This window comes from Botryllus schlosseri, chromosome 2 (assembly GCF_051294905.1).
Source record: "Botryllus schlosseri isolate E-star chromosome 2, Bs_hap1, whole genome shotgun sequence".
In the NCBI taxonomy this organism is placed as follows: Eukaryota; Metazoa; Chordata; class Ascidiacea; order Stolidobranchia; family Styelidae; genus Botryllus; species Botryllus schlosseri.
The window spans coordinates 38,337,090-38,350,524 of record NC_137237.1 but is presented as its reverse complement, the minus strand read 5'-3'; the positions used below and the strand labels follow the sequence as shown (position 1 = coordinate 38,350,524).

At 39.4% G+C, this 13,435-nt stretch overlaps 2 protein-coding genes across 6 annotated transcripts in view; one reads left to right on the top strand and one right to left on the bottom strand.

Moving 5' to 3' along the window:
• The window catches only part of LOC145434592 (uncharacterized), an 80,662-nt gene that overhangs the window by 44,115 nt on the left and 23,112 nt on the right, over nucleotides 1-13,435 (top strand). For 3 of the 5 annotated variants that reach the window (XM_080311935.1, XM_080311932.1, XM_080311933.1), the window contains 10 exons: nucleotides 971-1,077; nucleotides 6,816-6,860; nucleotides 9,320-9,403; nucleotides 9,461-9,526; nucleotides 9,589-9,677; nucleotides 9,781-9,928; nucleotides 10,011-10,114; nucleotides 10,351-10,408; nucleotides 10,506-10,629; nucleotides 11,846-12,104. In XM_080311935.1, coding sequence (XP_080168061.1) covers nucleotides 971-1,077; nucleotides 6,816-6,860; nucleotides 9,320-9,403; nucleotides 9,461-9,526; nucleotides 9,589-9,677; nucleotides 9,781-9,928; nucleotides 10,011-10,114; nucleotides 10,351-10,408; nucleotides 10,506-10,629; nucleotides 11,846-12,104 — 1,084 coding nt within the window. The remainder of the gene's footprint in view (nucleotides 1-970; nucleotides 1,078-6,815; nucleotides 6,861-9,319; nucleotides 9,404-9,460; nucleotides 9,527-9,588; nucleotides 9,678-9,780; nucleotides 9,929-10,010; nucleotides 10,115-10,350; nucleotides 10,409-10,505; nucleotides 10,630-11,845; nucleotides 12,105-13,435) is intronic. The other 2 variants (XM_080311934.1, XM_080311936.1) reach the window with 2 other exon arrangements.
• Nucleotides 8,890-13,435, bottom strand: part of LOC145434587 (uncharacterized) — a 191,676-nt gene continuing 187,130 nt past the window's right edge. The window contains exon 2 of the transcript XR_013913475.1: nucleotides 8,890-9,068. The gene's annotated coding sequence lies outside the window, so the exon portion shown is untranslated. The remainder of the gene's footprint in view (nucleotides 9,069-13,435) is intronic.

The following is a 13,435-nucleotide window of genomic DNA, read 5'->3' as shown; positions in this document are numbered from 1 at the left end:
TCCACACTTGCTTTTATACTTCAACAAATCAACATGCATGTTATCCAGACAAGAGAACTGAAACTAATAAAAACGCGAGGTATAATACTGGGGATTGAAAGAGAAATATAAATACTACTTCTAAAAAGCTACAAATATATTCCATGTCTTTTGTCCAGAAAGCTTCAATAGTGGCCTGCTAAAACAGGTGTAAAGCTGAGAAAAAGTCAAAGTCCACTTTTCCAGACTAGGACACGCCATGGGCGGCTAGATTATGATGTGATAGGCAGCATATGCAAAGCGCGGAGCCCCTTTTAAGTTTTGCCGTTTTCCGGATGACGTCGCGGATTGTTTTGTTTGCAAAGCAATGTAGTTTACGAATTCAAGTGTCGCTGTGATTGTGGCTACGTGGGAAGAACGTCAAAGCGCTTGCAGAAACGCATAAATCAGCATGTCCCTAGATTCATTAGAACACGCTCGGTAAAAAGCTCACCCTTAACTCATCCGCTCAAGATTGATGCTGAACAATCGAAGGCCATAAATTCTGCAATTGGCAAACACTTGTTTGATAATCCCGCCTGTGCGAAAAATTATCGAGACGACAGATTTCGCATACTCGGAAAGGGTCGCTCACACTTTCATTTGTGTGCCTTGGAGTCGACTTTTATCAAAATACACCAGCCAAGGCTGTATCAACAAAAAGAGTTCGTGTATCATCTAAAAATAGTACATTGAACGCTTTCGTATTCGACAGTTCGTGCTGGTGAGTTCATATATTGTGCTACGATTGTTGATATACGCTGTTCTTTCGAATTCTCAACTAGTTGGAGACGATTACCCCTGACGAGTGTCAGCCGAAAATATTCGGGTTCATTTCAATATGAATATACTATTCAATTGTATATTGAAGTTCAGTACCTCCAAGAAGCTGTTTTGTTTTTCTTTCGCACGCGTTCTCTAAAACACAATATTTCAACAACTTGATTTGTAGAGACTCAAAGGCCCTTGTTGAATAAAAGTAAGGAGCGCAAATGTCTGGAGGCTGGTCAAAATAGCGAAACGGACTACTTGACGAATTCACGATGGCTGCATCGAGAGGTAAATGCTTGTAGCTAGGGTTGCCTTTACAACAAATAGTTGTTTAAAACTATTTGATTAAACCATGTTTTAAACAGTGTTTTAACACAAAATCCTTCGAATAAAATTGTATTTTTATAAGTTGTAAAATTATGCCGTAATTGTGTACATACTTTCCAAAAAACATGTTGTGTGAGCCTACGGACAATTGCTACCCAATATAGCCGATGTATATCGATATGGGAAGGTTGGAACCCGCGAAATTGTCGGTTTTACAGTTTTGGTACAGATATGTCGTTAAAGGAGCAATATTTACTCTATATTCGGGGAGTCAAACTCAACTTGCGTCGCGGGCTGTATTCGAACCTTACGAGCACTCGCGGGCCGGACCAGTCAAATCAGTGGTTACCAACGTGGGCGATATCGCCCCCCAGGGGGCGATTTGGCGGTCTAGGGGGGCGAAAATGCCGAAGGGGGCGATAGGGGGGCGAAAATGGACAAAGGGGGCGACAGGGGGCGAAAATAGCGAAGGGGGCGATGACGCGGTAAAACGGCTATATTGGAGTCAAATCGGAGAAATGACCTTTTTTTTTTGTCTACCCACGAAAATTTATTTGCAAAAGTGTAAAATTCGGCTTCGAACCGAAAAGTTGACCTTTTTTTTCTTTTTAGTCAACCCGCCGGTGATTACAGTTTTTCGGTTCACAAAATTAGGGGGGCGATGATCGGTGTGGAGCTTGAAAAGGGGGCGATGAGTCGAAAAAGGTTGGGAAGCACTGAGTCAAATGATTTCAAGATGTTACCTCAAAGTCCATGCCTTGTTTTTCGCTTGAATACTTAATTATATCAAGCCTATATATATATATATATATATATATATATATATATATTGAAATAATTACGGTATATCACGGACCATAGGGTTGTCTTCTATTAACACCTTTATTCGCGAACAATGGAATTGACAAAATTAACATGATTGGTCGGTTGAAACCTGCTAAACAGCGGCTTCACTGACGATATAGGTTGGCATATTGCTATGATTGCTTTGTTTTAGTTGTAATCTGACTATATAGTACCATGTGTGCATTGTGAGGTGTACAAGCGATTTAACCGTTTAACGCATACGTTGAAATGAAGTTTATATCGCGATTCTGGTTTCTCTGGAGAGCGAGGAGCTGTTAAGACATAAGCGCAGACGGCGTGCAGCCACAGATATTTACAGTATATTTTTGTGTCATAATTATATTTCTATGTAGCATGGATAAACCGGTTTCTAACTGACGTTTTCACTTCTGCTCATAACTACAGTCTACTTTGTGTTCCGTTTTTCCATAAAACTGGGAACTGGCTGTGCACTTTTTTGCCTCCTCGCCGTTGGGTGTCAATGTTGCTGATGGTGACAACAGCGTAACTTCAACAACACTGTCGGATTGCTATAATGTCGCTTATGAATATCGTCGACATTTTCTGTCTTGAGGGATCATTAATCTCAGCATTTGGTAAAAATGTACCAGATAATAGAGCCATTTTCAGAATCGCGTCGCGGGTCGGATGAAACAGTCTGGGGGGGGGGGTCGGTAAGGGTGGATGCGGCCTGCGGGCCGTATGTTTGACACCCCTGCTCTATATTTTCAATTATCAATGTCAATCCACAATGATGTCACAATTGAATATTCGTGACGTTGTGGCTTAAATTAATACATGTTTTAAACAAGGGTCCTCATTTAAACATGTTTGTTTTAAATTGATTTTGTGTTATATGCAACCCTACTTGTAGCAAATTTTTAGTTCAGGGGTTCTTAAATGGTGTTCCACGGAAGATTAGGGGTTCTGCGAGCCAGTTTGAGGGGTTCCACGAAGTTTAAGACACACAATAAACTCATACATATGGTTTGTGATGATACCCCGTCTTGACAATTATGGGTATGAGGTAACTAGGCCCGATCAGTAGTCGAATTATGACTGTTGTGGCGTTACTTCATCTGCTGTGACGTACGTACGTGAAGTTGGGGCTTAAAACCGATATGCAGTCCGTCTGAAATGACAATTCTATCCCCACTTTTTATAAGCACATATGTATTGAAATAATTCGTATCACGCTGCTGCATTTCGATCGAACAACACAAGGACACTTTCGAAAGTGAAGCCTCGCATTTCTGAACTGGTCTCTGAAGAGGAACAGCAGAAGTCATATAGATTTGTAATATACAAATTTATTGTAATGTTTTCGTTTTGTGTGAAAATGTAATTTTAATGGTGTTGCTGCATAGGTAATTTCATGCAGCAGTGATCTATGTAACATTGTATAAGATGTGTATTAGGGTAGGCCATAGAAAACGAAGTTTGGAAAGTTGTTGGTGTGACCCTGCCAAAATGTTGCATTAATATTTAGAGGTGGCTCAATGGATCCAAAATTCTACATATTTGCAGTATAAAGCACATATAGTCACTTCTATAGCTGCTTTCGGACCAACGATTAAGCCTGGATTCCGTCGCGTGGGTATTAGCTGCTCAGTGGCTAGGGTGTAATCATGGCCAATAGCAATTGCCGTCACCAAGTGAGGTCAGCTTTAGGGTGTTAGGGAGCTTTTTCGCGTTGGTAAGCAAAGACGCTAAATGAAAATGCAGTTGCTCCTTGTTCTTTGTGATACGGCCAGAAAACTCCTCACATAAGGCAATGGAACGTTAAGCCTGGTAGCTGGTGACAGCCAATGTGCGGATAAAAGATTTTGCGGCAATTAAACTAGGTTCCTCCTACTTCTAAGCATCCGGATATTCAAGAAAAACATCTGAAAGGCGCGAATTCTCTAAAATAATTGGTGATTTATTCGTCGTAAAGTTGAATGAAGTCTTCTACCGAATGTTTTTCAAGTTAATAATTACACGCTTTAATAGTTCATTTATTAGTTAATAGTAGAATCATCTCCGAACAAATTAAATATTAGTTAGACCCACAGTTTCCATTCATTGTGCACGGGGATGGCAAACTAATCCCAGATGTCACTGGAATGGATACTGTTGACTGCTGGCTATGCTAGTGACAAATACTGGTCAATCACAGCTACTACTAAGTCTCAAAGTTACCATCTAGGTCCGTTTTTAGTGCCCATTGGTATCGAAGCATATCCCGAGGATCTTTCTCTTTAACTCCCCGTATTTCAGAATAGAAAAGATAGCCTCAGCTTGTGATGAAAAGCACAAGCTGAGGCTATATTTTCTATTCGGAAATACGGGGAGTTAAAGAGAAAGATCCTCGGCATATGCTTCGATACCAATGGGCACTAAAAACGGCATTCTTTTAGACAAGATGCTTGGCGTGCATCAGTCTTTTCGGAAGCCCTGGTCAATTCATCTGCTCCAGATGTTCTCTTGTTCAAGTGCTTCAAAGAAGATGACGTCGTATTGACCACACTACATTTGAGGACACGTCAACTGATCATTATACGTCCGATGCTGTGGCTGACATGATAAATGAGATGGCGAAGGTATTGGAGACAACTGTGAAAGTCACTCAGATGAGTGACCATTACAGAGAACTGCTGGAGCTGGCCTTTATTCTCCATGGCGTTGTCCCTTGTCGAGGCATCTTCTTTGAAACTCCCGAAGCCATGCACCAAGATCTATGGATGGCGAAAGTGATCTAAAGTTTCAAAGGTCTGGATGTTTCGTTCACAGTTTAAATAGTTATCAAGCTAGCATCGAGGGTTGCAGGAACTGTGCATACTCTATTTCGCACCCACGTTGTAGCATGGGCAACAGCCAACATAAATGTGAAGGTTTTAAGCTTCGGAAGCAGCTGCAGAAGTATCAAGCAAATATTGTAGACATATCTAAAGCTACAGTGAGAAAGATGGTAGGGCAACTGTGGAGTACGTCTGCGGGGTTGATTGGCGCGTCCTTGTTTGATGACGATCTGGACAAGGTCACCAACGATATGATAGTTGTTGCTATAAAAGAGACGGAAGTGGAAGAATAACTATTGGAGTGTGTTATTATTAACTCCAAACACATTCAAGAAGAAGATTTAAATCGACAACGAATGCAACACTTATTTTAAGAAGACTTGCGTCTTTCCGATTGTTTTCCTGAATATCCGGCAGCTCAATAGAATGGGCAGTCTAGTTTTATTGCAGCCAATAGCTTCACACTCACATTGTTTGTCTCTAACGACCACACAGAACGTCCCACGCAATGATTGAGGATGTTTATGCCCATCTCACAAAAAATGAGAAGCAAGTGCAGTTTGCATGTCGGGTTGTTGCCGACCTCCGCAAAAATGTGCCCAAAACCCTCAAGCAGAACTTGATTGGCAAAATCAATTAATATTGGTCATCATGGCACCACTTTCAATGATCAGCTATTACCCAGACGAGGTAATCCAGGCTTTCAAGCGTTGACCCAATAGCAACTATGTCAGTTGTTCTCAACCTTTTGGCTTCGCGGACCCCTTTTTGACCGTGACGGACCCTCGCTGACCCCCTCAAGTTTTAGTTCTAATTTGGCTCAATTATGATGCGACCGCCATCAGTCATGTTAAAATATGAACTGTAAGCTTGTGATAAACAGCAACAAAATGAAATTTCTTGAAAATAATATCATACTATTTATGTAGAAATTGGGTATCCTTTTATTATTTCCAAGCTAATTTTGCAGCGGTATTTCAGTATACTTGGTCTTGAAAGTCCGCGTCTTCGATTTGATATGAACGAGGGCCGAAAATCCATTTACACAAAGATAGATGGAGGCTAATGTAATATTAACGACTATAACGTTCCCGACGGCACTTTTGGTGTGTTCGCAACATTCATGGCACCATAATGAAAAAAATATATTGGTAATGAAAATATCACGTTCAGCCTAGTCATTTTTATCCAGCATCTCATCTTGACGGTATTCTGGAATATTGGTTATGTATATTACAGGATAAAATGGATTTCGTGACGAGGTTTAAATTCCTTTGTTGCGAACAATTATGTAAAATACTTAAGGAGTTTTCATTTTAAACGACTGTCCACTATAATTTGATGACACTGACAACTTTAAATCGAAAAGGTTTCTCAAAGATTACGAAGTCAACCTGATTGATCTTACTATCTCCATATTTTTATTTTTTCCCCACAAACCCCAACACAACGTCTCTTACAGCAATATGTTTGTATCAGTAGGTTATTGGCAATTTGGCAATTAAAATGAATTTTCATAGTAGCATATTTCATGTCAGACGATTATTCTGATGATGTGACTAATGAGGTTTTACCAGTTGTGGAGGAAAACTGCCTGATGCTTTCCCCAATTAAAAAAAATTGAAAACTAGGTTATTATTCATTTTGCAAATTTAGAGGTCTCGCGGACCCCCTGAAATTGCTTTGCGGACCCCCGGTTGAGAACCACTGAACTATGCAGTGACTATATGTGCTCTATATCTAATATGGGTAGAATTGCGGATCCATTATAAGCCACCTCTAAACATCAATCAATATCAACAAAATTTTACACAGGGTGTTTTTTGCCCAAAAGGAACATTTTGGCAGGGTCAGACCAACAACTTTCAGAAAATCGTTTTTAAGGACCACCCTAATGTGTATTTAGATATATAATGCGGTAGATGTTTGTTTTATGACTCTACGAAAACACCGAAGTCTTGAAGATTAGGGTAAGAGTTCCTCGATTTGGTAAATGTTAAGAACCTATGGTTTAATTGTTGATGCTGACGAATATCCACAAATATATGTTCACATTGTACACATTACTTGCAGACGATGAACGCAATCATGAATATTCTCATATTTCACTTCGGAAAGGTGAGTATAACATTTAAATTACAATCATTCGATATCAATAGAGTGGATTCAAATTAAATTTCACTGGAGCACAAATTAGCATATCGGTTCTCATGGGTCAGATATCATATTGGCGCACCATTCTGTAGTCTAAAATAAATATGCCGACATCCCATGATTCTACAAGTAAATTTTAGAAATGGACCTGTAAAGCGAATAGCAGCTTTCTCTATCTGTGGTACGCGTAGGCATTTCATGCTGTACGCAGAAAATGCATTTCTTCTTAAGTAAAATTACAGTTTTTACAGATTGTTTACGTAATGTTTTCGAATGTAAGAACGAATGAATATATAAGTACTTTATGCTTCATTTGACCCAGTTGAAACACACCTAGATCAGCTTGTGGAGAACAAACAATTGCAACCATCACATTAAAGTTGGTTTTGTTAGTGTTACTACTAATTAGGGGCGGAATAGCTCGTGGGACGCACTTGTTGCTAAATTTCGGAGCCGACATATTTGATAGTCCTGCCGTGTCAACGATCCTACATACATTTGGAGTAATACTGATTTTCTCGCCAAGTTGTTGGTACGCAACTAAATCATATAAATATAGACGCTTGAGATGGTGTACGGTAAGAAAAAGGTCGAAAACCTCCATTTTAGAGCGTTGGGGGAGTATAAAACAACATCAGATCGGGGTAACACTAGGGAAACGATTTCTGGGCACCCCTGAACGATTTTCAGCGAGATTCTGAATACACGTGAACCCATGGGAATATTTCGGGTGAATTCTGGACACAAAACCCATATATAGTTTCGATTGAACGTTATAGATTTGTAGGTGAAGAATTCACTAACAACTGCTCGGCAACATTTACCCGCTTTAAAAAGCGATTTCGGATCAAACAGAAACAAATTTGCAATAAATAAAAACGATAAAACAAATTGTCTTTACACGCGGTATTTGTTGGCCTAAATTGGTAGCCTACTTGTTGCACATCCGAACAGAGATTGTCTCTTCATTGTCGTCTCTTCATTAACTCTTTGTATATCAATTTATGTTGGTTTGTGCGAATGCAATTATCATATGTTTCGGAGCATGGTACGGGAAAAGTTTCATAAATCGGGTATGAACGGGCTTAAGACACCGCAGACGGGGACCAGATGGTGAGGAGATACCTAGACGAAGCTGCAGCTCTTCAGTAGGAACTCTGCAGTCGATGTCGGTCAGACTTGAGCTAGCAACCCATTGGTGTTACGACCAGGGCCGTAACAGTACTTCGTCTTCCCCCCCAAACGTTGGTCTTGGGCTCCCGATAGGGTGCTAAACCAAACTTCTGAAGGGCTTCGCCCCCTGACCTCCCATCGGGCTCAACATTATAACCAATACGTTTAACACAGAGAATTCGTATACTCAGCAGTCGGCACGTTTTCCTAGGCTAACCGCGTTTAGATATGAGATTTTATGTAATTGATAGTGAAATAGGCCGATGATTTCGGTAATTGAATATACATTGATACATTTTTTTTATCCAGTCAGCCCACGTAGTCAGATTTACTGGTAGAGCTGAAAGAGATTTAGGGCACGTAATTTATAATTAAACATATCAGAGTGGGCCCTTTGGTACGATCACTTCGTTACATGCTGTTATTTCGTGAGTTCATGTCCGCTATATAGTCAAACGATATTGAAATCGCCTAAACGTACTAAGCACATGATTTAAAATTGGTATTTTTTCACTGGAAAATATTTTGTCTCTGCTGCATGCCAATTTTCATGTGGGGATCAGATTGCGATGACAGGAAGATTCGGCGCCAGCCATTTAGCCACCTATGGACAATTAGACATATTATATCAAAGTTTACGGTCAACATAAGGGCAATCCTTTTCCACTTCTCGGAGAACAATGTTGACCCAAATTCATATGTCTTCGTGCATCGTGACGTCGTCGAACTCGGCCCCCGAATGGGGGTTCTGGGGTGCGGCAGTTACGGTCATGGTTACGACGCTTATTCCCTTAGTATTTTAAATGCCTACGAGCAAATTTTGGAAATCTAAAAAGAGGACAGTCTTTCAGAAATTTGAGACTTGCAAAACCGGAGAAGAATTCTCAGAAATCGGTGAACTTTTCCCAATTTGTGATTGGTTGACTAAAAAAAAAAAGGTCAACTTTCCCGCTCAGAGCCCAAAATACCGTTTCTTCCTCCACATTGCTGGGCGGTTGACTAGAAAAAAAAAAGGTCATCTTTTCGCTCAGAGCTCAAAATACCGTTTGAGCGTCACTGCTGTGCTAATTGACGGCATATCACTCGCATTTTGCTCTAAATATGACCTAAATTTTCAAAAAAGAGGACAACATCTCAAAAAAGAGGACAAAAGGGCGTCCTCCGAGGACGCTTTCAAAAAAGTCAAAAAAGAGGACAAATCCTCTTAAAAGAGGACGTATGGTAACCCTAGCATATAATTACTTCCATAGGACTCGGATGTGTACGTTCCGTTCTGTTACGCAAATGCATGGTGGCGCGAAGGCAAATTCGACGAAAAATCCGACAAGTCGTTGGTATATTGGGATATACGTCACGCGAATAACTTTCAATACAAGCGATTTATTGTACAGATTCGTCGTATCATACGATGCCGAGTTATCACCTCGCTGTTTGTTGAGAATCATTGGATATTCTTGGTAGATAATGTCTTGCGATTATGTATGTGACCTGTACTTTAAAAAACTCTTTCGTGTTATAGGAGATTGATTTTACGCGTGCTAAAATATCAGTTTACGATCCTACCGGCGACGTAACGAAGTATGAAGATACTGTTAAAGAAAATTTCCGGTAAGTCTACGTAATACGTGACATTTTACCACAGTTCTACTATTTTATGGTTTTTACATTATGCGTCATCTTTCCAATGAAACCCAAACATTTGCTTTATCAGGAGGTTTTGCGACCACCACGAGACTCAACGTTGTTACTGGCAGGTTTTATCCAATTTACTCCATGAAGAACGACAGCGTGAAGAACCATCTAACCATCCCCGTGAACAACAGCATAGTGTAGTTAACAGCGGAGCATTGGTATTAAAGGTAATCTAATAATATGAACCGATTTGAGAATTTAATAATGAAAATTTGATTCTTCATATATTACCCCGCAAATGTTTCACAGTTTGCCGAGTATCGCTTGAAAGGTCTCAACTGTAACGTCTCATATGATAAAGATATTAGTACGCAATACGAGGCTGATTTAGCCGAAAGATATCAAAATCACAGGTAATGCCAAATATGAAAATGTTTCTCCAATTATACGTTAAGGAAGATAACGTGATGATCTACACCCCAATATGATACGACGTTATCCATTATCACTAGTAACGGTCTCCAAACCTTGAACAATAATATTATGTTATCAGGAAAATACATTAACTACACTACAACATGCGTTCCTAAATGTTATATTGCCCCATGTATGGTGCGAATCTTCGCTAAGACAGAATATGTGTTTTTAGAGACATATCATGTTGCTACGTGGATCATGGCTGTAAAGGTAACACGAATTTCTTATGGGTAAGATTTTGCTTAAATTTGATGGTACAATGTTAACAGAAAAATTCCACTGAAGATCCGATGCACGAGATTTCAATGGCTCTTTGATATTTTACAGGCAAGTTTTACAACTGTGGTATGGCTCATGGTTCTTGCATTGGATGGTGACAACTTTGCATGCATATCTACTAGTAAGCCATACGGAGATTACAATTGCTCGAATTTTCTGCCGTCAGAACGTCGTAAGTGAAACCTTCACCTCTTGCCACTAATAAATACCACAGAGAAACTGACGCCATTTTGATTTATGGATGGAAACCTTTGAGATGTGCCGAATTTTTGGTGGATCGCCCAACTAAATCAACTTACAGGTTCTTAACAACATAAACAAAACATAATTCACTCACGCTTATAATATATATCCATAAACGTATTACTTTTCACTAAATCAACGTTCTTCGTTCTGACTTTGCTTTGTTTGAGAGAGAGAGAGAGAGAGAGAGAAAGAGAAGGAGAGAGAGAGAGAAGGAGGGAGAGAGAGAGAGAAGGAGGGAGAGAGAGAGAGAAGGAGAGAGAGAGAGAGAGAGAAATACTTCATTCCAATATCGATGACGTCTTATTGGGTGAGCTATATCGACATTAACGGATATTTAAATTGCCTTGGATAAATTCTTGATAAGACTAGTAGAATAGCAGAGCCAATTTTAAATCTTTTTTATTTATTACGAAGAATTAAGAAGAAATATTATTCAAATTTTTCTGTCAACCCATGAAATTGTTGAGATGTCTTCAAAAACGATGCAAAACAAATTTGACTCAATTCCAACCCTTAGAAGCGGACTTATTTAACTTTTTTCCTTATTAATTCTGGGATCATCCACCGTCAATGCTATTTTTTGCAAATCCAGAACTTTCAACTGCAATAACTCAGCTACTGTCCAAGCTTACATATGCGACTCAAATGTCGACTATGCCATTGGTGCATCTATTGATAAAATAAGCTACTTCGAATACTCGGTGAAATCATGTTATTTTATACAGATACTTCCTACAGTTTGTATTCGGATTAGTGACGTGTGATTTTATTTAAAGATATTCGAGTAGGTTTTGATGAATACAACGAAAATGAATATGGCTTTTTGCAATGAACCGGGAACAGCAACAGACCTCCACACTTTGCGTCAATGCCAATAATACCCGAGGAACAAATGAAATAATTTTAAAAAATGCAATAGTTTGGCTACATCAGTGAGAAAGTACTACAAATGAGCTGTCTTCATTCACATGATCCAACAATATTTTCTACAACCTAGGTCCTGGTATGTTGCATTAGTGGACTAGCAAACAGCCGAAAACAGTGTCTGTAGTCGTTGTTGAAGATAAATAATGTGGCAGTAAATTATTTAAATATAGCCTATTTACGTAGAAGTGAAGCAAATTATGATTTAATTTCTTCAGCACCTTTCTCAGCGGAATATCAGTCAAACAGGCAAATTAGCCGGAATTGTGGCCTCGGCGCTGGTGCATCAGTTATTGCCGTTTGGCTATTTTACAAATGGTATATATCTTGCTGCATGGATTGTTATGACCGCATAGTCGATCGACCCCCGATGCAAACCCCAAGCAACGATCCACCCGATGGATTTGGAGGATGCCTTCGTTGCTATAAGAAGATTAGCATACGATATAACGCGAAACTCGCCGGAGAAACCGACGGGTGAGGTCAACTCTGTTAAATCGTGATAATTATGAGCACTTTTAGCACATCACAACAAAAAGTGTCACAAAGTAGCTCTTTAAAACGGGGTCTGCAAGCCACATCTCTCATAATAATGTCATAACATTATATGAAAGACACGGAAAGTTCAAATATACCGATTCTGTGCTACATAAAAGCATAAAATGCCCGTTGTACACCGAAAAGGTAATTTGTAGCTTCTATAATACATGTTTGCTCTGATATGATACCAGCAATAAAGTGTTCTGTGCTATCACATCGTAAATTTAATTCTCATTGATGCAATACCAGTCACTAGGATGGAACGTATACTTTGGGTACTCAAAAAATTCAAATTTTACTACTCGACCCGAATGTTTAGAATTATTAGTCGATTCAGATTCGAGTACTCGAATCATTGTGCCCAGGCATATGGTAAATACGCACATCGCCTGCGTTAGAAAGCATAGCGCTGCACTGACGTAAAGTTTTAAAAGCGTGCTTGCTAAACTGTGTGGTCTATTTTGTCTCGTTATTGCATGCTTGCGATCCGCGGCCTCTACGAAATCTGAAAAGTGGCCCGCGACCCGTTTTGAGTGGCGAACCCTGCTGTAATGGTATTGGTCGTCAGAGGACTCTCAAAATCGTATATACCACAGTAGTGTAGTTGGATTGGTTTCGTGCAGGCCAATCAAATTACGCCACGTCGCCTTAATTGCCACGCCTATAGTGCCACATCATCCATCCATTGCTATATCATCGCTGCATTGATTGCCGCATCTTGATACTTTTCTCAGATATTGTATTATGTGTATTTAGGACTAATATCATCCGTCCATATTTTTTAAACTTGATTTTATGTGTATAAGTTACGGTTTCTGCAGTTTCCACATTTTACGACTCATGATTGCCGCGTCAAAACTTACCTTGGCTAGAATCGACAGATTTTCTATTATGTGTATTTAGGACTATGTATTTAAATTCCTATTCAGATTATACATAAATGCGAAAACTATGATGTCTATGTAAGGTTATATTCTCCGGATAATATTATTAATATCAAAATTTTACACATCATCACTAATTACTTAATATAAAATGCGATTTTGAGCGCTGCGACTTGATAATATGAACCCCTACGCTTCTGATGCATGATTTTTTGTGATAAGGACCTAGGTAACATTCAGAGTCTGCAACGATTGTTTGGATATACATTATAGCAATACCCCACTAAACTATAGGCGGTTATATTACTCTATTGGTCAGAGATAACTCATCCGTCCATATTTTTAAACTTGATTTTATGTATACAAGTTACTGTCTCTGCAGCC